Source organism: Chiloscyllium punctatum, chromosome 22, assembly GCF_047496795.1.
Source record: "Chiloscyllium punctatum isolate Juve2018m chromosome 22, sChiPun1.3, whole genome shotgun sequence".
Lineage (NCBI taxonomy): Eukaryota > Metazoa > Chordata > Chondrichthyes > Orectolobiformes > Hemiscylliidae > Chiloscyllium > Chiloscyllium punctatum.
Genome location: NC_092760.1, coordinates 79,485,837 through 79,513,656, shown reverse-complemented (window position 1 = coordinate 79,513,656; position 27,820 = coordinate 79,485,837). Strand labels below are relative to the sequence as shown.

General features: G+C 41.0%; 1 protein-coding gene across 4 annotated transcripts in view; it reads left to right on the top strand.

Annotated features, from left to right (window-relative positions):
- The window catches only part of ext2 (exostosin glycosyltransferase 2), a 200,346-nt gene that overhangs the window by 56,810 nt on the left and 115,716 nt on the right, over positions 1-27,820 (top strand). For 3 of the 4 annotated variants that reach the window (XM_072592690.1, XM_072592691.1, XM_072592692.1), the window contains 4 exons: positions 6,436-6,552; positions 7,804-7,999; positions 21,538-21,677; positions 27,484-27,577. In XM_072592690.1, coding sequence (XP_072448791.1) covers positions 6,436-6,552; positions 7,804-7,999; positions 21,538-21,677; positions 27,484-27,577 — 547 coding nt within the window. The remainder of the gene's footprint in view (positions 1-6,435; positions 6,553-7,803; positions 8,000-21,537; positions 21,678-27,483; positions 27,578-27,820) is intronic. The other variant, XM_072592693.1, reaches the window with a different exon arrangement.

Sequence of the window (27,820 nt, the reverse complement as noted above, 5' to 3'; positions counted from 1 at the left end):
CAAATTCTTTTACAAACCATACAATTTTATTCATAAACCATCTGGTATGAAATGTCTGCTGACATTTAGAGATGAGGTTTAAAATCATTTAAGTATGTGGCAAAAATGAATATGATAAGTATGAGTGTGTTGCTGTGCAGAGCAGACAAAGGAAACCTCTTCATGCAGTAAACTGTTACTTAGACACATGCTATCTCACTTAGAGCTTTACTTTGAAAATGAGTTTTGAATTCAATTAATAAATCTGAAATTAAAACTAGTATAATGAGCATGAAACAATAGTCAATTGTTGTAAATATCCATCTGATTCACTAGTGTCCTTTGGGGAATTAAATTCTGCCATTATTGCCTAGTCTGTCTGGCTTGGCCTGCATGTGACTCCAGACACAAATGTGGTTTACTCTTAAATGCCCTCTGAAATTGCTATTATGCAGCTCAGTTGTATAAAACTACCATGAAGTCAAGATAAAGGAGCCAAACCAGGCAGACCAGCACAGATCTAGGTCAAAGCATTATAAAGTCATAGAGATATACATCATAGAAACAGACCCTTCGGTCCAACTCTTCTATGCTGACCAGATATCCTATATTAGTCCCAGTTGCCAGCATTTGGCCCATAATTCTCTAAACCCTTCTTATTCATACCCATCCAAATGTCTTTTAAATGTTGTAATTGTACCAGACTTCACCACTTCCTCTGGCAGCTCATTCCATACAGGCACCACCCTCCGCTGAAAACATTGCCCCTTAGCTCCCTTTCATATCTTTACCCTCTCACCTTAAACCTATACCCTCTAGCTTTGGACTCCCACACCCTAGGGAAAAGACCTTGTCTATTTACCCTAACCATGCCCCTCATGATTTTGGATCATCCTTCAGCCTCCAATGCTCCAGGGAAAATAGCCCCAGCCTACTCAGCCTCCCCCTCTAGCTCAAATCATCTGACCCCGGCAACACCCTTGTAAATCTTTTCTGAACCCTTTCTAGTTTCACAGCATCCTTCCAGTAGGAAGGAGACCAGAATTGCACTCAGGACTCCAAAAGTGGCCTAACCAATGTGCTGTACAGCCGTAACATGACTCCCAAATCCTATACTCAATGCACTGATCAATAAAGGCAAGCATACCAAATGACACCTTCACTATCCTGCAACTCTACTTGCAAGGAACTATGAATCTGCACTCCAAGGTGTCTTTGTTCAGAAACACTTCCCAGCACCTTACCATTAAGTGTATAAGTCCTGCCCTGATTTAGCCTTCCAAAATTGAACACCACACATTTAGCTAAATTAAACTCCATCTGCCGCACCTTGTCCCATTGGCCCAAGTGATCAAGATCTCACTGTACTCTGATGTAACTTTCTTCGCTGTCCACTGCACCTCCAATTTTACTGTCGTCTGCAAACTTACTAACCATACTTCTTACGTTTACATCCAAATCATTTATATGAATGACAAAAAGCAGTAGACCCAACGCTGATCCTTGTGGCACACCACTGGTTACAGGTCTCCAGTCTGAAAAGCAACCCTTCATCACCGGTTCTGTATCCAAATGCAGAGGAACCTCAATTATCCGAATATCAGATTATCTAAAGGAGATCTTGAGGTCCCAATAGAAACATTACATTAAAGACGTGTTTTCAACAGTGATCACATCTTTTGTTTACAGTGATTAAACAGGCACCATCTCCAAATGACCTACCACCCACCCTCCCCCTCACCCACACTTTTCCAGGAGTTGTACACGGGAGTGTATCCTAAAACCCCCCCTTCCCCAGATAATTTGCCCAACATTGTCCTGTAAAGTGGAAAGGTAGAACCTGTCAAAAAGTTGTGCACGCGTGCGTTATTTGGAAACTCACCCCCCAAAATGCAGCGGCAGCAATCTTGGTGTTGATGTCCAGTCCAGCTGCCCAGGGTGTGGGGGGGGTAGGCAGTGTGTCGGATGGGTTTATGGACAGTTGAGGTTGGGTTTGGGTGGGGTTGGGGGCGAGCGGGGGGCAATGTTGGATGGGAGTGGTGTTGGTTGGAGGCAAGGGCAGTGTTGAACAGGGTAGGGGGGGCAATGTTGGATGGTGTGTGGGGCGGTGTTGGGTGGAGTTGAGGGGGGCAGGCAGTGGGACGGGTTTGGGGGGCTGGCAGTGGGACGGGTTTGGGGGAGGGGGGCAGTGTTGGATGGGCTGGAGGTGGTGTTGGGCAGGGATGTGCAGAGGGCATTGTGCTGCTGCCTCGTCTCTTGAATGGGGAGCAGACTTAAAAAAAAAACTCCAAGCCCCAGGGGAAAGGCATTTAATCGATTAACCGAATAATCAATTATCCAAACGAAATTGTGCCCACCCATCTCATTCGGATAATTGATGTTCCTCTGTAGCTAGTTCTCCCTCAATTCTGTGTGGTTTAACCTTATTAACCAATCTACCATGAGGAGCCTTGACGAATGCCTTGCTAAAGTCCACCACTGAGCCATCATCAATCCTCTTTGTTACTTCAAAAAACTCAATCAAGTTAGTGAGACACTATTTCCTATACACGAAGCCATATTGATTATCCCTAATCCGTCCTTGCCTTTCCAAATACATGTAAATCCTGTCCCTCAGGATTCCCTCCAACAACTTGCTTGCCACCGATGTCACGTTCACCGGTGTATAGTTTCTTGGCTTTTCCTTACCACCTTTCCTACATAGTGGCACAAAGTTAACCAACCTCCAAACTTCTGGCACCTCACCTGTGACTATTGATAATACAAGTATCTTAGCAAGGGGCCCAGCAATCACATCCCTGTCTTCCCACAGAGTTCTGGGGTACACCTGATCAGGTCCCAGGAATTTATTTACTTTTCCACATATTAAAATGTTCAGCACCTACTCCTCTCTGTAATATGGACGTTTTTTAAGATTGTCACTATTTATTTCCTCACCTTCTCAATCTTCCATATCTTCATTCATAGTAAACACTGATACAAAATACTCATTTAATATTTCACCCATTTTCTGCGGTTCCACACATATGTGGCCTTGCTGATCATTGGGGGATCCTGTTCTCTCCCTAGGTATCCTTTTGTCCTTCAGTGTATTTGTAGAATCCCTTTGGACTCTCCTTAACCTTATTTGCCAAAGGTTTATCGTGTCCCCTTTCTGCCCTGCTGATTTCCCTCTTAAGTTTATTTCTATTGCCTTTATGCTCTTCTAAGGATTCACTCAATCCCTGCTGTCTATACCTAACAAATGCTTCCTTCTTTTTCCAAACCAAAACCTCAATTTCTCCAGTCATCCAGCATTCCATATACCTACCAGCCTTGCCCTTCACGCTGGCAGGAACACACTGTCTCTGAACTCTCGTTATCTCATTTTTGAAGACTTCCCATTTTGCAGCTTACCCTTCACCTGCGAGTATTTGCCCCCAAACAACTTTTGAAAGTTTTTGTCTAATACTGTCAAAATTAGCCTTTCTCTAATTTTGAACTTCACCTTTTTGATCTGGTCTATCCTTTTCCATCACTATTTTAAAGAATTATGGTCACTGGCTCCAAAGTGCTCCCCCACTGACACCTCACTCACCTGCCCTGCCTTATTTCCCAAGAATAGGTAAAGCTTTGCACCTTCTCTAGTAGGTACATCCACATACTGAATCAGAAATTTTATTGTGCACACTTAACAAATTCCTCTCTATCCAAGCCCTTAATACTATGGCAGTCCTAGTCTTTGTTTGGAAAATTAAAATCCCCTACTATAACCACCCTATTATTCTCACAGACAATTGGGACCTCCTTATTACAATCCCAATATGGTGATCCTCACTTTCTTATTTCTTAGTACGACCCAAATAATTTCCTTACCCATACTCCCAAGATTATCCTCCCTAAGGACAGCAGTAATGTTATCCTTCTTCAAAAAACACCACTCCCCCTCCTCACTTGCTCAGTTTTCTGTCCTTCCTATAGCGTCTGTACTCTGGAACATTAAGTGGCCCAGTCTTGTCCATCCCTGAGCCATATCTCAGTAATTGCTATGATATCCCAGCCCCATGTTCCCAACCAAGCCCTCAGTTTATCTGTCTTACCTGTTCGACCTCTTGTATTGAAATAAAAGCAGTTCCTACCTCGTTCTTTGCTTTCTTTCTGCCTGCCCTGATTGTTTGACTGACTTCTTTTCCCAACTATATCAGTTTCAGGCTACTCTCTTTCCTCACTATCTCTCTGTGGCCCTGTTTCACAGTTTTCACTTTGCCAAAAAAAAAAGACTGAGTTAGGTTATAATCTCTGAATTGTATTGGAATCTTCAATTTTGTGGTTCGTGTATTGACCATTTCACAACCACCAACAATTCCATGTTTACTGTCATTTCTTTAAGGTTAAAAATAAGCATCTCAAAGTTCTCTATGGAACAAAATATGACATTGAACCATAGAAGCAGAAGTTCAGAGAGATGACCAACACTTGATCAAAAATATGAGTTATGTGAGTATGTTATAAAAGAAAAACCATATACAGAGATTTGGAGTGGAAATTCCAGAGTTGGCACCCTGGGCTGTTGGATGGTCTGAACTGGAGGACAGAGATGGGGAGGCCAAGGAGGAATTTGTAAACAAGGCTGAGCATGTTAAAACCCAGGCTTTGCTGAACTGGTACAAATATAATTGGGAGTTAATTGGTGAATAGAATTAAATGCTAGTTACAACTATCACATGCTGCAGTATTTTGGATGATCTCAAGTTTACGGAGGGTGGAGCTTATGAGGCTGGGTAGAAAATGCCAAGTAGTCAAGCCTGGAGTTAAAAAGACATGGATGAGAATATAGCAGAGGACAGTTTGAGGCAAGAGCAATGATTCCTATATGAAAATAGGCAGACTTCAGTGAGAGTGCAGCTTTGTGTTTGAATGTTTGTCTTGGGGCCAGATATGGCACAGAACTTGCAAGAGATTTAATTCAACTGTAAACCAGTTGCCAGGAAGAGGGGTGAAGTTGGTTAGGGAGCAAAGTTTATGACAATGGTTTCATCTTCCCAGTATTTAATTGGAGGAAATTACAGTGCCAAGTATGGAGTTATATCATGGCTTTTCCTGAGAGCAATTCCAGACAACAATCCCATCAGACTCATTGTCCTAATGGAAGACAAACAATTTTTTGCACTGACCTTTCTTGTGTTTTGCAGTCAGAAACTGATTCCATTCCACACCTACTAGATCCAGGCTTTTGTAATGCCTAACACATGTTTCAAAAGCACTTTATTAAAGTGAGATGTAATCTTGTTTACAAAAACTGATGAAAAAGCAGGCAGTGACAAGTTTGCTGTTAGTGCAGGAACTGAAAAAATGTTGTCAAGTCTGTTTGCAGAACATCAACTGAATTAATCATTGCAGTTACATAAAACAATACAGTACAGGAACAGACCCTGTGTCTGCCAGGTGCCATTCCAACCTAATTCTAGTTGTCTGCACATGGTCCCTTATATTCTCCACCTGTTCATAGAACTAGAGTTTTCAAAGATTTTACACTTTGTATTCACCGAGGTGGTACGATGTATGAAATTTAGGCAAAAGTTGTTTTTTGCACCAAAGGGTTGATGTGATTCTTTTAGTATTTTACTGTGTTAAATTAAGCATAATCTTATAAAGTTGTATTTTTAATCTACTCTATTAGAAATAAAAAGATAAATCAGACATTTGATTATAACAGACTATTACACAAACATCAGCGCTGACATTCTCGTAATTGTTTTTATTCATTCACGGAATGAGGGTATCACAGGCTAGGCCAGCGTTTATTGCCTATCCCTATAATTGCCCAGAGAACAGCTAATAGTCAACCACATTGTTGTGGTCTGGAGTCACATGTAGAAAAGACTAGGAAAGGATGACAGTTTCCTTCCCTAAAGGACATTAGTGAAACAGATGGGTTTTTCTCACTATCAACAATGGATTCATGCAATTAATTGGTCTCTTAATTCCTGATTTTTAAAAATTGAATTCAAATTCCACCATCTGCTGTGGATTCACATCCGGCTCCCCAGAACATTATCTGCGTTTCTGGATTAACAGTCCAACGATAATAACACTAGTCCATCGTCTTCCCAAAAATTCATATTCTAGGATAAGTGAAGGGATAGTTTAGTGTAAATTACAACATACAAGGGAATGCTTTTAGAATCCTAAAAAGAGAATATTTCTGTATATTTAATTTAATTTCTAAGCTACAAACCAGAAACCCAAGTTCCTAAAATTGAGTAATGTACTTTAAGCAACGTTTTGCTTGATGTCTCTGCTTTGGCAATGGCTCTGCCTTCAGAAATACTTCAAAATGTATCATAATAATGCTCTGACTATCCTTTTCCATTTTCCCTGTGTTTATGATCCATTCTTTATTACCTGACCCAGTATGTTTTGAGAGTCTGAGTTGCAGATAACATTGGCCTTTCTTTTTCTTGTCTTTCTTTTAAGAGCCCTTCTTGCAGGTGGAGGCTTTTCCACATGGACATATCGACAGGGTTATGATGTTAGCATTCCAGTTTTTAGTCCGTTATCAACAGATGTCAACTTACCTGTGAAGCAACCTGGGTAAGAATCAGCAGCATCATTACTGATGTTTTTTCACATTCCTATTTTGTCAATATTATTTATAAGTTTGTAAATGTACTGCATTAAAGTTATGGTGGACAATCTTGATAACTGTTTAGTCATCTATGTTGCGGACTTAGATTAGATTAGATTAGATTCCCATAGTGTAGGGACAGGCCCTTTGGCCCAACCAGTCCATACCGACCCTCCGAAGAATCACCCACTTCCCTCTGACTGATGCACCTATCCCAATGGGCAATTTAGCATGGCCAATTCACCTGATCTGCACATTTTTGGACTGTGGGAGGAAACCGGAGCACCTGGAGGAAACCCACGTAGACATGGGGAGAATGTGCAAACTCCACACAGACAGTCGCCCTGATGCTGTGAGGCAGCAGTGCTAACCACTGAGCCACACCACCACCACTGCCCGAGCAAAATGACTTTGGTCGTGGGAAATATTTACAGGCAACATTCCACTGTTCCAATTCACTTTGTGTGTAATTGAAAGAAATAAGACTGCTTTTGCAATGAAGATTTAAGCAATAACTCCTGAGGGTTTGGCTTGTAGTGATCACTTGAAAGGACCTGTCAGATTATAGAAACCCATTCTTCCCGTCATAAAGCACTGAATATTTTATTCAAACTTCATCGTACAATTGTTTACATTCAGGTAGAAAAAGCTGTCTCAAGGTAGTACATTTGCAAACTTACTGTAAAAGTAGTAAACTTCAATTTGCAATATGTTTGAAAATTAATGCTGAGAATTTAAGAGTTTCATACTTGCTACAGTGTAATTTAATTTGAATTCTCCATTTGTTAACAAACTCATCAAGCAAATTGTTGCCATATACTGTACACTGTTGCACATGTTCCTGTTGAGTAATGCGAAGTAGATATTCATTGGACTTGATGCAGGATGAGTTTAGGATGCCATTATGGATTTCTGTTGTTCAAAAGAAAACTAGGCCTTCTGCTGAAGTTAAATTCTAGGATGGGGTATGATAATGTAAAGAAAACGTTCCGAGCAAAGGTCTGTTATACGATCCTATGTTATTGTTAGTGTAGAATTCTCCTGACAGCCCTTTGGCCTGAAAGGCAGAAACCACTTGTTTGTGATTCTTTTTTGCTCTAAATGATTTTACCAACATACACAAAGTATGAAATCAGTTGAACAAGTTTACAGTACATCAAAGATACCTCGCAAATATTTTTAACTATGAAAAATAATACTCTTAATATATTTTTCAGATATAGAACGTATTTTATCTTGTCAACACAAACTGCTATCCATCCAGAATATCGCACTGAATTGGAGGCCATAGAAGCAGAACATGGAGATGCTCTGCTAATCCTAGACAAATGTACCAATTTGTCAGAAGGTGTACCTTCTACAAGAAAACGTTGTCACAAAAATCAAATCTTTGATTACCCACAGATTCTACAGGTATAATACATTTAAATGATTATTGTTAATTCACAATATTGCTTACGTACAACACTGAGTTTCAGCTATCGTTTTGAGATGGGAGTAGTGTTTTTGCCAGTTGCTACTGCATCTATTTTTAGCTGAACTATCTTGTAATAACGTTTTGGAACATGACTGCAAGGCCATGATGGGAAAAGGAGAAACAAATGGGCATATGTGCAAACTACTGGTGTTTTTCAGTCACTATTTTTGAGTATTTTGCCTATGTTGGCAAATATTGGCATCACTCCCAGTTTCTTTAAGCTAGGTACAATTGAATTACCCGTGGGAATAAGTACTTCATGGCAGAAGATACCCGCTGTTTAACATATGAGAATAAAGCTCTCTGCCAAATGCTATGGGCATGCTGTACAATATCGATTTGACTACGTTCTTTGATTTATTATTAGCTGCAATGCTGGTGTATAGAAAATAGCAGATATTTTTTAACTTCACCAGTTAAGCATAACAGAAGAATTGCTTTTTGAGTCCAGTGATTCTTAGTTGGAACTGAAGAAAGGTCACTGGACTTGATGTTCACTGCTTTACTCTCCAGAGATGCTGCCTAACCTGCTGAGTTTCTCCAGAACTCTGTTTTTGTTTCAGATTTCCAGCGTGTGCAGTTCTTTATTCTATTTTAGTATTTAGGTTGCTGCCCCAACTCCTCCAGATATGCCCACCTTCAAGAAGCTCTGACAAGATACTCATTTGAGTCTTTCTTGTTCACCATCATTACTTTCATTTTCACTGCTAGTGTTTGACTAAAACCTGCTTCCACAGCCACACCTCATTCCTGAATGGCTGTCTGCGCTCAGACTTACCCCACATGGATTCCAATTGAACTTTCAACTTTTTTGTTTCAAATCCACACAGGATTACAGATATCTCCATGATGTACAGTGCTCCTCAGTCAGCTATGCTTGCCAGATTCTGGGATGCTCACTCAGTTGTCATGTGCTACTATGTGTACATACTTGACCCCTCTCTTCATCATTTTCACCTCATGCTAATGCAAATCTGTCCGGTCCCCAAGTTCTGTTTCATTCTTTAGCTCGGTTTCGAGTTCTCAGTTCTCTAGCATCCACATTCTTTGCTTTATATAAATAAGAATGGAAGTAGGCTTTGTAGTCCGTTGAGCTTTCTTCTTTATTCACTAAGATGATGGCTCACCTTGATTTAGCATCCACAACTTAATGGGGTACAGAATTCCAAAAATCTATAGGAAATTTCTCCTTGTCTCACCTTGTTTGAATGACCTATTGTCCTGAGACAATACCCCCATTATTATTAGGTCACAGCAACACATTTAGAAAATTATTGTTTTTAAAGGGCAATGGTGTTTGAAAAAGTTATTAACATTCTTTGAGGGTATAACGAATGGGGAAAGGGGTTTTATCGTGCAGTGCTAGTGTCCTATCTCTAAGCCAGGAAGCTAAGTGTCAAGTTCCATATGCTTCTAATGTCTGTCGTAACATTTCTGAACAAGTTAAATTAAAATATCTGTAACAAATAGGGTGAATAAAGGGGAGCCAATAAATGTAATGCATTTGGACTTTTAAAAGGCATTCAGTATGCTGCTACTTAAAACGTTACTATACAAGAGAAATGCATATTGAGTTGGGATGAGGAAATTGCCTTATAAGAGGAGGTTGAACACACTGGGTCTCTGATCATTGACATTTAGAAGAATAAGATGTGGTCTTATTGGAACATATAACATATAAGCCTTGACAAGGTAGATGCTGCCAGGATGTTTCTCCTAGTTGAAGAATCTAGAACTATTGAGCAGCTTAGGAATAAAGGGGTTCCCATTATCAAATGTGATGGGGCTAACTTTCTTCTTTGATGCCGTAATCTTTGGAATTCTGTGCAGTAGTGAGCAATGGAGCCTGGGTCAGTGAGTACATTTGGAGCTAGGTTTCACAGATTTTTGATCATCAAGGGAGTCAAGAGTTATGAAATGCATGAGGTCACTTATCAGTCATATTATTATGGAATCAATGGCTTTTCCTGGCTCTTATAATTTTTGTCACTTTGGGAAGACATCCAGTGTTTGTGGGAATTATGTTTATTTGGAACTGTCACCTGTTCTAGCTGTTGTACTAACAGCCTGAGAAGATGAGAGTTGGTTGACTGTCCAAATTCTTGGCAGAAAACAAAACAGAACTGAAAATACTGGATATGAACATTAAGTCAGTTGGCCTACATTTGTTCATTTCTTGTGGGCAACAGGCAATAAGTGCTGACTCAACAAAAACTACACCAGATGAGTGAATTGCAAAAATACCACCATACTAATTGAAATCTTCCCTATTCATTTGTAATGCTTGTTGCCAGGAAATTTGGGTGAGGTCCATTTTTAAATCCGGTTACTCTACTTCATTTTGCACGGAGTTTAAAACGCATTCTTCTATATTGCTTCACAAGTTGTGCCTTGATGTATTTACATGCTTATGCTCCTCCAGTCCAATATGTGAGTCACCATCACATTCTGATTAATTGCTTTGTGGATGGTATATAGATTTTTAGGAACCAGGAGTGAGTTACTCTACAGAATTCCCAGATTGTGACCTGCACTTGCAGCCACATTTGTGTGTCTGGTCCATTTTTAAATTTCTGTTCACTGGCAATCCCTCCAAATATTGCTGGTGGAGGAGTCAGCTTCAATGATGTGAGCAATTCTGTGAATATTATCCTTGAAATCTTGTCCATCAGACTAAATCCTACCACTTTAATCCTCTGCTGTAATACAACAAACCCACTGATTCCAGTATGAGGCACCACTTCTGACTGGTTTCACCCCTAAGGCCCCTTACCAACAAGTTTTTGCACTTGTTCTGTTGCTTTCCCTGGCACCAGAGAACCAACATATAATTTGTGATTTCTGTCACGATTGGAAATTAACATTGGCTAAACCTGTAATTATTGTTTCCCATTAAGATGCCTATGCTTGGGATAACTTCAATTTGGCTTCACAGCGTGCTTTTAATGGATTACTTTCTGTGCCCCTGTTTTATGTGAATTGCAGTTATGGAGATGGGTAAATTCAGACTTCAGAATTTTCCTGAACTGATTCCTTCTGTGACTTCACTCCAGCAGATGTCCACCCATTTACAGTCCTCTATTTCACTTCTCCTCTGTTTGTATAAATTTTGCAGCTGAATGGGATTGAGTTTACCAAAGTTCACTTTTGGTTTTTCGATGACTAGAGCAACCCCAGCAACACTTTCCCTTCTGGTTTCTGACTGTCATCTTGACTCATTTATGAATCATTATTAGTTCACCCTCTATTCCTGACTTTCTACATCATCTAAATGTATGCACTCAGAGCTTCTGATTACCTTCAATATAGCTACCTGACAGTAATCCTATCAAAGTTTGTGTGACATCTACAAAGCATGAGTCAGAGTGTAATGGAATACTGTCCACATACTGAATGAGTGCAGATCCACAGCACTTTTTTTAAGCTCAACACCATCACACTTGACTTGTGCTTTGTGGGTGGCACACAGACTTTTAGATGGCAGGAAGTGAGCTGCTCACTACAGTTATCAAATACTGATTTGTATTATAGCCGTAGCATTTGTATATCTGGTCCATTTAAGTTTCTGTTCTCTGGCAGTCCCCTCCAAGATGTTGATCGTGGAGGCTTCAGCAATGGCATTGCTACTGAATGTTAAGGGAGGTGGATGGGGAGGTGTTCAGGGACAATCTCTGGTCCACATGCACCAAACAACCTCATTGTCCTGTGGCCAAGCACTTTAGTTCGCCCTCACACTGCCCCAAGGGCGTACAAATCCTGGGCCGCCACCACCGCCAAATCAAAGCCACCCACCAACTAGAGGAAGAACACTCATCTTCCGCCTCGGGATCTTACAACCACACAACATCAACATTGACTTCATCAGTTTCAAAATCTCCCCACCCGTCTTCATCTCATCCCAGATTCAACCCACTAACTCAGCACTGTCCTCTTGACCTGACCTACCTGTCCATCTTCTTTCCCACCCATCCACGTCACCTTCCCCACTGATCTAATGCAATTACGTCCTACCTGCATCCGCCCTATCGCCATCCCATCTACCTTCCCCACCCTCACCCTCACCCCATTTACCTCGCAGCCTTTCCCCTTCCACATTTCTGATGAAGAGGTTATGCCCTAATTGTCGACTCTTCAGCTCATCGGATGCTATCTGACCTGCTATGTTTTTTCCAGCACCACACTTTTCGCCTCTGACTCTCCGCATCTGTAGTCCTCACTTTCACCTAGTTACGTAACTAATTGTCTAACCTTTAGGATAAGTACATCATCCACTGTCATTGATTTTTATATCTAATATAAGCTTTATATAAAAGGCTATTGGATCTTAGATTAATTTAGATGTAACTTCATAATTGATTCTTGAAAAGATTCATAAGTTGAGTTTCTTGTTTTATTTTCAAAATTAAGGTGCTTTATGTTGCATCTTTTAGTTACTTTGAAATTCCTTCTTTGAAGGAAGGGTGTTAGCTAGAACTCCAAGAAAATTTCATGCTGCTTTTTTGATATTTTGTTTTGTGGGATGCAGAAGCCAGTATTTACTTCTCATCCCTAATTACCTTAAAAAGGTGTGATGAACCACCTTCTTGGACTGCTACAGTCAATATGGTTGTCTTTACGTGCTTAGTCCAATGGGATCTTCACCATATGTTCGAATCAGTCAGATGGCAGATGAGCCTTGATTTTCAGCCTGAGCTGAAGGGTGACATCTTCTATAATACAGCACTCCTTCAAATTGAGTACAAGTCATTTTAGAATGTGTGTTTGGGTCAGAGAGAGACCCTTGATTCTCAAATCAGACAGGAATGTTACCATGTGAGCCAAGATGTTCTGACAGCAGTGTTATGTTTCAATTTTTATGAAGAAAATTATTAAGCTTGTAGGCTATTGAAGTTTTATATATATAATATATATAGGAAAAAGTTATTTTGGCTTTTGAGTCTAAAATTTTAGAATTATTTCAATGATGTTATAAAACAATGGCACGAAGAGAAAAAGAACAGGGCAACAGCTGTTGTAAAAAGTAAGAAGTAATGATTAAAACTAATTTTTAAAATAGAATAAAACTGAGTAAGGAGCAACGTTATTCGGTAGCAATATGTTCTCTTAACCCTCTGGAAAATCCAAAGTATTTTGCAGAGCAAGAAGTCAATACATTAACATACCAGAATTTGAAGATGAAATATAGTTCAATGGCGTTTCTTTCACTTTTATTATTAGATATGTAGATGCTTTGTATCTATACTAATTGTTCCTCTATTTTAGTGGCAAATAAATAGGGGAGGAGGAGGAATTTTGCAGCCTGCGAAATGCAAATTTCATCTGGTGGCATGGTATATGAAAGGGGCTGACCAGGTTGCCATGGTTACAGAAGAAACTTGCAATGTTAAACCTTTCAAAAATCTGTTGTCTCAGTATTTTTATAACACAGATGGAAAAGATTTTCAATTTGGTGTCTAGATAAGGAGTATCTCTGCATATGTGCAATCCCAAAGGTACTCTTCTACATGTGGATTTCAAAGCGTACTTTAGACAAAATACATACACAAATTTCATCATTATTTCACTTCTCCTTATGTGGGAGATGGGGGGGTGGGGGGATGCAGGGAGGCACCAGCTGTTAGGAGAAATATATCCTTTAGTCTCTAGATTTATGATGGTACTTAGAAAACCTTTTCGTCATATAACCTTACATTCCAAGTACTATTTATATTTGGTGCCCTTCATTTGAACTAGTAGTTTCATCTTCCATTAACTTTTTAATGTCTTAACTATTAAGAGGTGATCTACATGATTCATCAATGAAATATCCCAATTGTATCTGCCCAAAGGACATGAGACACTCTCTAAAATCAGTGGCGACATCTTTTGTCCTCTCCTTCCCCACCACTCATTCATCTGCAATGAAATATAGACTTCATGTGATGCAAAAGAAATTTTGCCATTTGTTGTTATTGAAATAGAACTTAAAATAGACATTTCCTATACTGAGTATGCATTAATTAGATTTCTTGACCTAGGTTGATCTCTCAATATTGTTCTTCATTAGTCCATAAAATAGAGTTTTAATCATTGTTTCACTCTCTTAAATAAAACGTGAGACCAGCAAGATGACTCTTAGAATAGCATGTAGTCATGCAGAGGAATTATATCTCTGAAATAGAATTCTATGTTTCAAGTCTTCATTTTGATTCACATTTGCTTGTTTGTGTTTCAATCTGGTGATACTCAGACCATTTATAGCATAATTTTATGCCACCTTATCTAAATCATCACCCTTCATGTGGAACTTTGGTGACTCTGTCACACGTTTATATATACTTAACACAGAAATGGCCACTCACAGCATAATTGCATAAATTGTTTTTATAATTATTCGAAGAATGAGCAAGTGGAGCTTGCTACCACGGGGAATATTTGAAGTGAAAATTATAGGTACATTTACCAAGGCATGTATACAAGGGAGAGGAAATAGAAAGTTATGATGGTAAATTTGAATGAGGAAGAATGGGATAAGGCTAATTAGAATATAAACACGCATAAGGGCTTGTTCAGCTGAACGCCTCAATTCTGTACTGTATGTCTAAACAGTTTTCTGGAGTCTCCTTCACTAGCCCCAGTGGAACTGTTCTGGTTTTAGTGTGTCTGGATTTTGAAATCTTCACTCCAGTCTTTGTTGTTTTACACACTTGGAAATTTGTAATGAAATACATTCAGTGCATGGACTACAAGAGAGGTTAGACTGAGATCCAGATGGTTGTGAGTAAGCAAGCATGTCTAAAAAAAAATCAAGAAATTGACATCTATCATTTTAATGAAAACATGCACAGAGACACAACCCATGCTACAGTTGTTTTCCCAAGGATCTGTTTTTGTAGACTGATGTTATTCTGTGCCATACCTTCAGTTGGAAAGTAAAATAAACATATTTTGAGTCCTTGCTAGCTTTGAAAGCTAAGTTATTTAAGTATGAGTTTTCTGCCAAGGACACTAAGAACCGTCACTTTCTCCATACAAGCTACATTGGTAACTTGGGACTGTTTGCTGTTCCTATCATTCATGAACTCCCATCAGCAGCACCTCTGTGAAGACATCACTGAACCATAGTGTTGCTTTTTGCTGGCTTTGTCACATGTTAAGGAATAAGTGGAACTGATGAGCAAAAGTTAGTTTATGATCCTGGTTTGTTCAAAGTACTATCTGGGTGCCTTTTAAAAGAGGCCCCCAGCAATTGGAGCTCGAAGGTCTTGTCAAGGAGCAGTACTTCCAGCTCTCGCGAGCTGTCTCATGCAAGTCTCTGTCACTAGCCTCGTTGGCTACGCACCACACCTCATGCTACCATGTTCAGAGCAAAGGCAGAAGCATTTACCACTGCCTAAGCTCTAGAGATTCCTTGCACCAGTACCATTTTTAAACTGAAGCCATAAACAGCTGAAGTGTTGCCAGGCAGGAGCTGCCTTTCACAATTGCAATGTTGGAAAAAAGTCCCAGAGGAGGCAATGAAAAGATTTTAGCTCCACACTTTGTAGACTGGGGCCAAGAGGTCCGGATGGACAGGTAGTACAGAGGAGGGATGTCTATTTCCTCAGTATCACCAGAGCAGAATACAGCACCAGACCCTGCCAGCCTGGTCTGAGGTTGCCATCCATGGTCTGGAGGAATGCACATTTAATGTCTGATTCCTAGTTACCCTTGAGAAAGTAATGGTGAGTTGCCTTTTGGAACTGTTGCAGTTCACCTGCTGTCAGTAGACCCATAGGGAATTCCAGTATTTTGATCCAGGGACAGTGAAGGAACAGCAATATATTTCCAGGTTATGATGGTGATTGTATTAGAGGTGAACTTGCAGGTGATGGAGTTCCCATGTATCTGCAACCCTTACCCTTCTAGATGGATATGGTCATCTACTTGAAAGGTGCTGTCAAAGGATCTTTGGTGAAATTCTGCAGTGCATCTTGTAGATAGTACGCATTTCTACCATCAGTGCTCTGTAAGTAGCAGGAGTGGATGTTTCTGGATATGGTACCAAATAAGCTTGCTGCTTTGTCCTGGATGGTGTTATGCTTTGGTGTTGTTGGAGCTGCACCCATCCAGGCAATTGGGAGTATTCCTTCACACTCCTGACTTGTGTATTGTAGACAGTTTTAGGGAGTCTGTGGGTGAGTTAATTACTGCAGTATTGCCAGCTTCTGCTTTGCTCTTGTAGACACAGTATTTGTATAGCGAGTCCAGTTGAGTTTCTGGTCAATGGTAACACCCAAAATGTTGATAATAAGGTATTCAGTGATGGTAACACCATTAAATATGAAGGGATAGTGGTTAGATTGTCTCTTATTGAAGCTGATCATTGGTTGGAATTTGTGTGGTGTGAATGAATTGTCTCTTATTGGAGCTGACCCATTGCTTGGCATTTGTGTGGTGTGAATGTTACTTTCCATTTGTCAACCCAAGCCAGATATTGTCTAGGTCTTGTTGCATTTGAACACTGACTGCTTCAGCATCTGAGGAGTCGCACATGGTGTTGAATATTATGCAATGATTGGCGAACATCTGCACTTATGTTCTTATGATGGAGGGGAAGTCATTGATGAAGCGGCTGAAGATGGTTGGACTGAGGACACTACCCTGAGGAACACTTGCAGAAATGTCCTGGAGCTGAGTTGACTAACCTCCAACAACTACAACCATTTTCCTCTCTACTCTGTATGACTCCAACCAGCAAAGAATTTGTCTCTGATTCCAGTTTTTCTAGGGCTCCTTGACTTAGGTTAATGACTTCCTACACTGCATAAGGGCAAGTGCCACCATCTTTTCTCTGCCTCATCACGCTTGACATCTTTCCAAGTGTCACTCACAAAGAGAGAGCTTGGTGCCAGTAGGCATCTAGCTGAAGGAGGTATCATATATAAGTCCCAGAAGTCTCTGGTCAGGACCCTCCACCCCACTCCAGTCATTACTCTCAACCCTGTGGTAATTTAAAGCAAGGAGGATTACCTGGATCTGGTCATGTACTTTGCGCATGTAGACCCTGTAGCCACAGGTGCCCCAAGAGTTGACCATCCAAAACCCCGAGGCCAATAGTACTATCCACTATAGGATAAGCTGTCTCCATCCCAGCAGCCAAAACAGGACTGCACCAAGATGTAGTGGGAGGGAAAATGGAAGTAGACAACCGTATGTGGCACAAGTGACACTTGATTGTCAATCTTCGTTTGTAAATATATTTTCACTGTTTATCCTCAGCTATGTTAAGGAGTTGTATTAGCTGCAACTACAAACATGAATGTACAGAGACTACCCATCCTTAGTGCCATACAATGCTCTAACCCTATAATTAGAACAATAATTATCCTTTCATTGTGCCCATTTTAACATTAAAAATGGTCTTAATTAGATAAGGGAGCAAGCTTCCATCTATTTGTAGTCAGTGACAGGTGACTTTGTGCAGCTCAGTTCCAGTCAATGATGTTCATAAAGAAGTCATGTCTGTGTTGCTTTAGCTGGTTTCACTTTGCTGTCGGATGCTAAAGGTACTGTTCCTCACGAGAACAACCTCATATTCTTCAGAACAGTGGTTGTCCAAAATGACATCTTGTAGAAGTGTCTATGGAAGCATTTTATTAATGCAGTTTTTGCAGCAATTAATTTCTTGGCATCATCCAGCTAGTGGCCTTGATTATACAGTATCAGTTCAAGAATTTAATCTTTAGATGGATCATGGGTCAGTTGATTTATTTGACCAGTAACCCAATTAATTCATATATGAGTGGAAGTAATAGACCTAAGACATTGCAAATCCTTTTTTTGAATTTCAGTTGAACTAAGAGTTTAATCATCCTGTGATCATCTTGGTCACTAATGTCCTTCAGAAAATGAAATCTGCCATCATTCCTTGGTCAGACATAGATCTGGTTTCAGAGGGGTGGTGATGTAGTGGTCATAACGTAAGACTAGTAATCCAAAGGGAACACAGGTTTGATTCTGACTGCAGCAGTTGTTGGAACTTTCCAAACACAATCACTAAAACTGGAATATAGTTAGTCTCAATTATTGGTGACATGGAAGTACGAGTGATTGTAAAACCCACCTGGTTCACTATTGTCCATTAGACGAGGGAATCTGCCACCCTTGCCTTCACAGCGGCTGAGACCCGGGTTCAATTCCCGCCTCAGGCGACTGACTGTGTGGAGTTTGCATGTTCTCCCCGTGTCTGCGTGGGTTTCCTCCGGGTGCTCTGGTGTCCTCCCACAGTCCAAAGATGTGCAGGTCAGGTGAATTGGCCCTGCTAAATTGCCCGTAGTGTTAGGTAAGGGGTAAATGTAGGGGTATGGGTGGGTCGGTGTGGACTTGTTGGGCCGAAGGGCCTGTTTCCACACTGTAATGTAATGTAATCTAATCCACAGTAATATGGTTGATCTTCCCTCTGAAATGGGAAAACTACTGAGTTCAAGGGCAGTTAGGAATAGGAAATAAAAGATAGACTTGCCAGAAGTGCACATATCCAATGAAAGAATTTTTAAAAATTATTTGAATTATATAGCAAGGATATAGTTTGTAACTGGAATTCCCTCCCAAACAGCATTGTGGGTCTACTGGCAACAATGGACTTCAGTTCAATTGGGTAGCTCACCATCTATCACCTTCATGAGCAACTTGCAATGGGCAAAAATTACTGGTCCAACCAATATCATCCACAACCTATGGGTAAGTGAAAAAAAGTGGAGAAATTAGATTTTCAGGTACACAGTCGAAGCAACATATAATTGTATAACTTAGTTCCTAAAGGTACAAAAAAACAGTGTTCACTTTATAGCAGTCCCTGGTATACAGTGCTTCTCACATGTGCTCTTATGCATATGATTTATAACAGTCTATAAATTTTACAGTAATGATATATACTCGTGTGGCTTGGAAAAAATGATTTATTTTGACTGGAGCAGATGCGTATGCTTACGGTTGGTAATTACCTAACTGTTCAAGTACTTTTCCTAGTTTTTAGAAAATCTAGTTAGCTCATTTATCGTGTATGACATCTGATTTGTCTTATAAATTTTCTCAATAAAAAATGGATATAACTATAATTTTTTAATCACATTTTTACATTGGAATGTTGCAAATTATAGCTACAATAACTAGCTGAGATATTTAGAATTCCCTCACTAAGCCTCTAAAATTTAGCTAAGCATTGGAACCATGTGATCTTGTCCGGATAATCTGAAATTCAGATAATCGAATTGGGATCGTCAACATGGCTTTGTGTGTGGGAAATCATGTCTCACAAACTTGATTGAGTTTTTTGAAGAAGTAACAAAGAAGATTGATGAGGGCAGAGCAGTAGATGTGATCTATATGGACTTCAGTAAGGCGTTTGAAAAGGTTCCCCATGGGAGATTGATTAGCAAGGTTAGATCTCATGGAATACAGGGAGAACTAGCCATTTGGATACAGAACTGGTTCAAAGGTAGAAGACAGAGGGTGGTGGTGGAGGGTGCCACAAGGATCGGTGTTGGGTCCTCTACTTTTTATCATTTATATAAATGGTTTGGATGCGAGCATAAGAGGTACAGTTAGTAAGTTTGCAGATGACACCAAAATTGGAGGTGTAGTGGACAGCGAAGAGGGTTACCTCAGATTACAACAGTATCTGGACCAGATGAACCAAAGGGCTGAGAAGTGGCAGATGGAGTTTAATTCAGGTAAATGCAAGGTGCTGCGTTTTGGTAAAGCAAATCTCAGCAGGACTTATACGCTTAATGGTAAGGTCCTAGGGAGCGTTGCTAAACAAAGAGACCTTGGAGTGCAGGTTCATAGCTCCTTGAAAATGGAGCCGCAGGTAGATAGGGTAGTGAGGAAGGCATTTGGTATGCTTTCTTTTATTGGTCAGAGTATTGAGTACAGGAGCTGGGAGGTCGTATTGCGTCTGTACAGGACATTGGTTAGACCAATATTGCATGCAATTCTGGTCTCCTTCCTATCGGAAAGATGTTGTGGACCTTGAAAGGGTTCAGAAATGATTTACAAGGATGTTGCCAGGGTTGGAGAATTTGAGCTATAGGGAGAGGCTGAACAGGCTGGGGCTGTTTTCCCTGGAGCGTTGGAGGCTGAGGGGTGACCTTAGAGAGGTTTACAAAATTATGAGGGGCATGGATAGAATACATAGACAAAGTCTTTTCCCTGGGGTCAGGGAGTCTGGAACTAGAGGGCATAAGTTTAGGGTGAGAGTGGAAAGATATAAAATAGACCTAAGGGGCAACATTTTCACGCAGAGGGTGGTACATGTATGGAATGAGCTGCCATAGGATGTGGTGGAGGCTGATACAATTGCAACATTTAAGAGGCATTTGGATGGGTATATGAATAGGAAGGGTTTGGAGGAATATAGGCCGGGTGCTGGCAGGTTGGACTAGAATGGGTTGGGATATCTGGTCGGCATGGACAGGTTGGACTGAAGGGTCTGTTTCCATGCTGTACATCTCTATGACTCTATGACTCTAATCACCATCAATGAAATATAATTATCTGGTCATCTGTTTTTGAGGCTTGCTGTGTGCTAATTGCATTTCCTCGATTGTGAAGCACCTTGGGAATTGTCAAGGTTGCAAAGGCTTGTTTAGATGCGTCCTTTTTTATAATTAAAAGTTGAGGTTTGGACATGAAATGCTATCAATACTGACAAGACTGTGGTCTTCCATCCAATAGCTTTCCTTCTTCACTTGTCTGTAGTCAACTGTTCGTTTTTTGACAAATTCTACATCTTGGTTTCAAATAATTCTATTTCTGTAGTACTATCTAAGCATAACATGCAGTAATAGAGTTACTTCCAAATTGAACCTCCTATTATTTTCAGGGTTTTCTTTCATCTCTATGCTTAGATAGCTAATATGAACTCTTTAAACTTTGGTGCAATGGTCTATCATATGATTCTTTTTGTGTAAGTTATTCACTTGGATTCATTCCAAGTTGCTGTATATTTAGTTTTATCCCCAACTTTAGTTTCAATATACATCTCCACTTCAGTCTGTCAATACAAATGTAGATAAATAACTGTTTCATTTTCATTTTCACTTATACAGCAGTATTTAATATAGGTAAAAATATGTAATTACAGAACTATTGAGGGAATGAACAGATGCTGAACTGGTGATGGGAGAAACTAAGAGATGTGACCAAAACCTTTGTCAGAAAGATAGGTTTTAAGAAGACATTTTAGAGACAGGGAGATTAGTGAGCGGAGAAGATTGGAAATTGCGTAGAATACAGCCTTGGTGGATAATTCATCTCTTGCAAAAGGTGAGCCGAAAGAAAGAGTAGAACAGTCTCCCGTTATTTCTGTGTTTGATTTTTACTTTGAATTTTCCAGGTTTCTCCCATTTCTCTAGTTGTATTATTTATGGAATGTATGCAAAGTTTATACCTTTGTATACCCACATGCCCTAAAGATATGTCCAATTGATGGGTTATTTCTCTTTGGTCTCAGGAAGCCATGTTTTGTATTGTATTGCGTGGAGCACGCCTTGGGCAAGCTATCCTAAGTGATGTCCTTCAAGCAGGCTGCGTTCCTGTAATTGTTGGCGATTCTTACATCCTCCCGTTTTCAGAAGTACTGGATTGGAAAAGGTATGCAGTGTACTGGAATTTTACTAGATTCCTTTCTCCAGCAAAATGTATATACATAAGCTATTTGTACCAGCAATAGAAAATTACTTTTATGAAACAAAGAACTGTGGATGTTGGAGATCTTGGTAAAATCTTAGCAGGACTTATGTACCTTAGTGGTAAGGTCTGAGGGAGTGTTGCTGAACAAAGAGACCTTGGAGTGCAGGTTCATAGTTCCTTAAAAGTGGAGTCGCAGGTAGATAGGATAGTGAAGAAGGCGTTTGGTATGCTTTCCTTTATCGGTCAGAGTATTGAGTACAGAAGTTGGGAGGACATGTTGCGGCTGTACAGGACATTGGTTAGACCACTGTTGGAATATTATGACAATAGACAATAGGTGCAGGAGTAGGCCATTCTGCCCTTCAAGCCAGCATCACCATTCATTATGATCATGGCTGATCATCCTCAATCAGTATCCTGTTCCTGCTTTATCCCCATAACCCTTGATTCCACTATCCTTAAGAGCTCTGTCCAACTCTCTTGAAAGTATCCAGAGACTTAGCCTCCACAGCCTTCTGGGGCAGAGCATTCCATACACCCACCACTGTCTGGGTGAAGAAGTTTCTCCTCAACTCTGTTCTGAGTGGCCTACCCCTTATTTTTAAACTGTGTCCTCTGGTTCGGGACTCGCCCATCAGCAGAGACATGCTTCCTGCCTCCAGAGTGTCCATGTTGCATGCAGTTCTGGTCTCCTTCCTATCGGAAAGATGTTGTGAAGCTTGAAAGGGTTCAGAAAAGATTCACAAGGATGTTGCCAGGGTTGGAGGATTTGAGCTATAGGGAGAGGCTGAACAAGCTGGGGCTGTTTTCCCTGGAATGTCAGAGGCTGAGGGTTTACAAAATTATGAGGGGCATGGATAGGGTAAATAGGCAAAGTCTTTTCCCTGGGGTAGGGGAATCCAGAACTAGAGGGCATAGGTTTAGGGTGAGAGTGGAAAGGTATAAAAGAGACCTAAGGGGCAACGTTTTCACACAGAGGGTGGTACATGTGTGGAATGAACTCCCAGAGGAAGTGGTGGAGGCTGGTACAATAGCCGCATTTAAAAGGCATTTGGATGGGTATATGAATAGGAAGGGTTTGGAGGGATATGGGCCAGGTGCTGGCAGGTTGGACTAGATTGGGTTGGGATATCTGATCGGCATGGACGGGTTAGACTGAAGGGTGTGTTTCCTAGCTAGAAAGCTCTGACTCTATCTGAAACAAAAACAGAAATTGTTGATGAAACCTAAGCAAGGGGTCCCCAAGCAGAAAATGAGCTACTGTTCTTTATGTTTGTGCAAACCTACAATCCATTGGGCTCGACATCAAGTTGAATAACTTTTGAGCCTGATTCCAGGGAAAACAGCCCCAGCATGTTCAGCCTCTCCCTATAGCTCAAATTCTCCAACCCTGGCAACATCCTTGTAAATCATTTCTGAACCCTTTCAAGGTCCACAACACCTTTCCGATAGGAAGGAGACCAGAACTGCATGCAATATTCCAACAGTGGCCTAACCAATGTCCTGTACAGACGCAATACGACCTCCCAGCTCCTTTACTCAATATTCTGACCAATAAAACAAAGCATACCAAACGCCTTCTTCACTATCCTATATTTTTTACCCACCCTGATCGTGTTATGACTGTGCTTTCAGCAGTCACTCCTACTCTCAGCTTTCATTATCACTTATTCAACTTCTCTTCTGGCCTATTATCAATAATCCCCTGGTCTGTCTGTCTCTTTCATATCTCTCTCTCTCGGCTCTCTCTCTCTGCTCTCTCTTCACCTATCCAGTCAACTCCCTGCACTTGCCTAGATGAGTGCAGCCCCAACAACTCAAGAAGCTTGACACCTTCAGGACAAAGCAGTCCACTTGATTGACACCATATCCACAAGCATTTACTCTCTGCTGGTGCTCTGCAGCACCAGTGTGTGCTATCTACAAGATGCACTGCGGAAATTCACCAAAGATCTTCACACAGCACCTTCCAAACCAACATCCACACGGACATGGGCAGCAGGTATATAGGAGCACCATCACCTTTAAGCTCCCTTCCGAGCCACTCACCATCCTGACTTGGAAAAATATCGTTATTTGTTCACTGTTACTGGGTAAAAATCCTGGAATTCCCTCCCTAACAGCATATGGACTGTAGTTCAAAAAGGCCACCTTCTTGAGGGAAACTAGACAATAAATCTAGCCAGCCAACAATTCCCATGTTCCACATATGAATAAATTAGTAAAAAGCCATTCAGTTGTAAGAATTACTACAAAGTCTCAACAAAGAAATGAAACTGGACAGCCGACATGGCATCAATTTAGGCACCAGAAACGCCAACTGCAGAAAAAGCCCTGTCAACCCTGCAAAGTCTTCCTCAGTAACATCTGGGGACTAATGCCAAATTTGGGAGAGCTGTCTCACAGAACAGTCCAGCAATAGCCTGCCATTGTCATATTCATAGAATCATACTTTACAGACAAAGTTCCAGAAACCACTATCACCATCCCCAGATCTGTCCTGTTTCAGCAGCAGGACAGATCTAGCATAGTTGAGAAGAAGTTGCCCTTCTTCTCAACATTAACTCTGGACCCCATGAAGTCTTATGGCTTCAGGTTAAACATGGGCAAGGGATCCTGCTGACAACCACATACCTTCCTCAGTACGGATAAATCCGTACTCCTGACTGCTGAGCAATGGGGGTGGCCCGAGCGCAAAATGAACTCTGGATGGGGGTATTTCAGTGTCTATGACCAAGAGTGGCTTGGCAGCTGCACAACTGATTGAGGTGGTCAGGTTCTGCAGGACATATCTGCTTTTCTGGCTCATCAGTAGATTGTGAAGGTTCCAACAAAAGAGAAAAACCATTGTGTACAGTTCTGGTCGCCACACCACCAGAGGATGTGGATGCTTTGGAGAGGGTACAGAGAAAGTTTATCAGGATGTTCCCTGTATGGGGATTTCAGCTATGAAGAAAGGTTGGATAGACTGGGTTTGTTTTCTCTGGAACGCAGGAAGTTGAGGGAAGATCTGATCGAAGTTTATAAGGTTGGGAATAGCATGGATAGAGTGGAAAGCATGAGGCTTTTTCCCGGAGTGGAGGGGTCAATTACTAGGGACCACCGGTTCAAGGTTCGGGACTTGAGTTGGGAGGGAGCTTAAAACATGAGCGAGGCAAGTTTTTCACAAAAAGTGGTGAGTGCCGAGAACGCGCTGCCAGGGGAGTGTTGGAAGCAGACACAATTCAAGAAGCACCTGGAAGAATACATGAACAGAGGGATGCAGATCCTGTAAGTGAAGACAGTTTTATTATAGAAGGGCTAAGTGTGTCAGCACAGGCTTGGAGAGCTGAAGGGACTGCTCCTGTGCTGTATTGTTCTTTGTTTGTAAACATTTTCAGTCTTATCCTTATCAATCTGCTATCCACAGATGTATTTGTCCATAACAGTATCCGTAAGAGTGGCCATTGCAAAAACCTTGTAGGAAGAGAAATCCTGCCTTCAGGTTGCGAATACCCTCCATTGTGACAGTAACATTGTAATAAACGGGACAGACTTTGAATAAATCTAGCAACTCTAGACTGGGCATCCATGAATGCTGTGGGCAATCAACATTGGAATTGCAATCCAGCATAATCATCAACTGCACAACCTCGCATGTCCCCCACTCAAATATTATCATCAAACCAGGAGAATAAATTTGGTTCAATGGAGAGTGCAGGAGGGCATACCAGGAGCAGCACCAGGCATAGCTAAAAATGAGGTGTCTATCTGGTGAAGCTACCAACCAGCACTACTGGCATGCCACACAGAATGAGCAACAAGTAATAGACAGAAGCAATCCCACTACCAACGGATAAATTCTAGGCTCTGTTGTCCCATGACATCCAGTTGTGAATGGTAGTGGATAATGAAACAACTCACTGGAGGAGAAGGCTCCACCAATATCCTCATCCTCAATGATAGAAGAGCTCAATGTGTCAGTGGATAAGCTAAGGCTGAAATATTGACAGCAGTCTTCAGTCAGAACTGTCAAGTGGATGATCCATCTTGGCCTCCTACAGTGATTCCCAGCATCACAGATACCAGTGTTCAGCCAATTCAATTCACTTTATATGATGAAACAGTTGAAGGCACTGGATACTGTCAGGGCTGTGGTCCTTGCAAATATTCCGGAATAGCGTTGAAGACTTGTGCTCCAGAGAAGGTCAGAGGCTAGGAATACTAGGCGAATATCTTATCTATGGACTCCCCAAAGCCTGTCCACCATCTTTAAGGTACAAGTCAGAAGTGTGGTGGAATATTCCCAACTTGCCTGGATGGATGCAACTCCAACAACATTCAAGATGTTTGAAACCATCCAGGACAAAGCAGCCTGCTTGATTGACACCATATTCACGGGCATCCACCGTGCTTTGTAGCAACATTGTGTCCTATGTACAAGATATGCTGTAGAAATCCATCGAAAATCCTCAGCTAGCACCCCCCAAACCATGACCACCTCCATCTAGAAGGTCAAGGATAGATACACAGGACCACCACGTCTGCAATTTCCTCTCAAGCTACTCACCATCCTATCTTGGAAGCATATTGCTGTTCCTTCACTGTTGCTGAGTCAAGATCCTAGGATTCCCTCTCTAAGGGCATTGTGAGTTAACCTACAGTACACGGACTGCAGCCGTTCAAAAAGGCAGATCATTACCACCATCTCAAGGGAAACGGGTTGGGCAATAAATGCTGACCAGCCAGCAATGCCCACATCCCATGAGTGAATTTAAAAAACGTTGAGCCATGCAAACCAACAAAATTCAGATTCCAGTTTGTTCCTTGTTATATGTTTCAATGTGCTTATCGCAATTTCCTTTCTTCTATACTTTAGCTAGGTTTGAGGACTTGAATAACATAAACTACGAATGGTCATTTTGTTTAATAGTAAGCTTTTTTTCTCTCTGCAGTCAGTCATTTGTATTACATGCATGGAGTCTCATCACCATGCTTATGAGCCTGCCAGCAAAACAACAGGCGAATAGAAATTTTATTAGCCAAATGGAAAGTGTACTTTCTCCATATAGAATTGCGTGCAGTTGCCATAGTTTAGTTTAGATGCAGCTTGGTAAAGCTCAGGCTTAGGGACCCAAGTGTGTGTAGGTATGCTGGTAAATTTTAGTTAGAGAAATCTGTGTATTGTATACGCACATTTCCTATGTTTCCTGTTGCTTGTCTGGTTAGAACACCACCCTATGTGGCTTTGTTTGTCAAACATATGTGGAGCTGAGTGAAAAGTTTCACAGTTCTTAGAGGAGGTGTGAGAAGAAATCTACCTAGAGGATGGTGGGAATCTGGAACTTAACTGCCTGTAAGAGTGATAGAGGCAGAAAGCCTCATAACACTTAAATATTTTGATGTAAACTTGTGATGTCAATGCATTTAAAGGTTATAGGCCAAATGCTAGAAAATGGGATTGGACTAATTAGGTGGTTGTTTTTGACCAGCACAGACTCGATGGGCCAAAGGGCCTTTTTCTTTACTGTAGGCCTATGACTGTGATATGTAGGCATGTTCAAATCCAATCTGATATTCAAGATTTTATTGTACAGAAAAAAATAAGTTGATGCTTAATGATGCTAAAATGTAGTGAATGAGGGTTTGCTTTTTGATGAGGTGCTACGAGACTGCTGCTTTCCATGTAATCGCACACATTAATTGTGGTTGCCAAAGTGAAGAGAGAATTGGAGTAATCCTTGAATGCTCTCCTGTACAACTGCTGTTTTCTGTGTTCACTTTTCAGAGCCTCTGTGGTCATACCTGAAGACAAGCTTTCAGAAATATACATTATTTTAAAGACTATCCCTCAGCAACAAATCGAAGACATGCAGAAACGGGTATGAAAGGTTAATGTATTCACTGAACGTGATATCAGTTGAAGTTTGTTTTGTTGTACATGTATCTAAGTCTCTTATCGGCTACATTTGGCCAAATTTGCACCGTGTTTCGGATAGGAAATTCAGATCAGGGCTGCTTCAGTAAGACAGAGCCATATTGCATTCTGACAGGTCCCTCGTCATACAGAACCAGGAAAGATAGACTATGCCCCTTTTTCACAACAACAAGCTGCCGTATTTTGT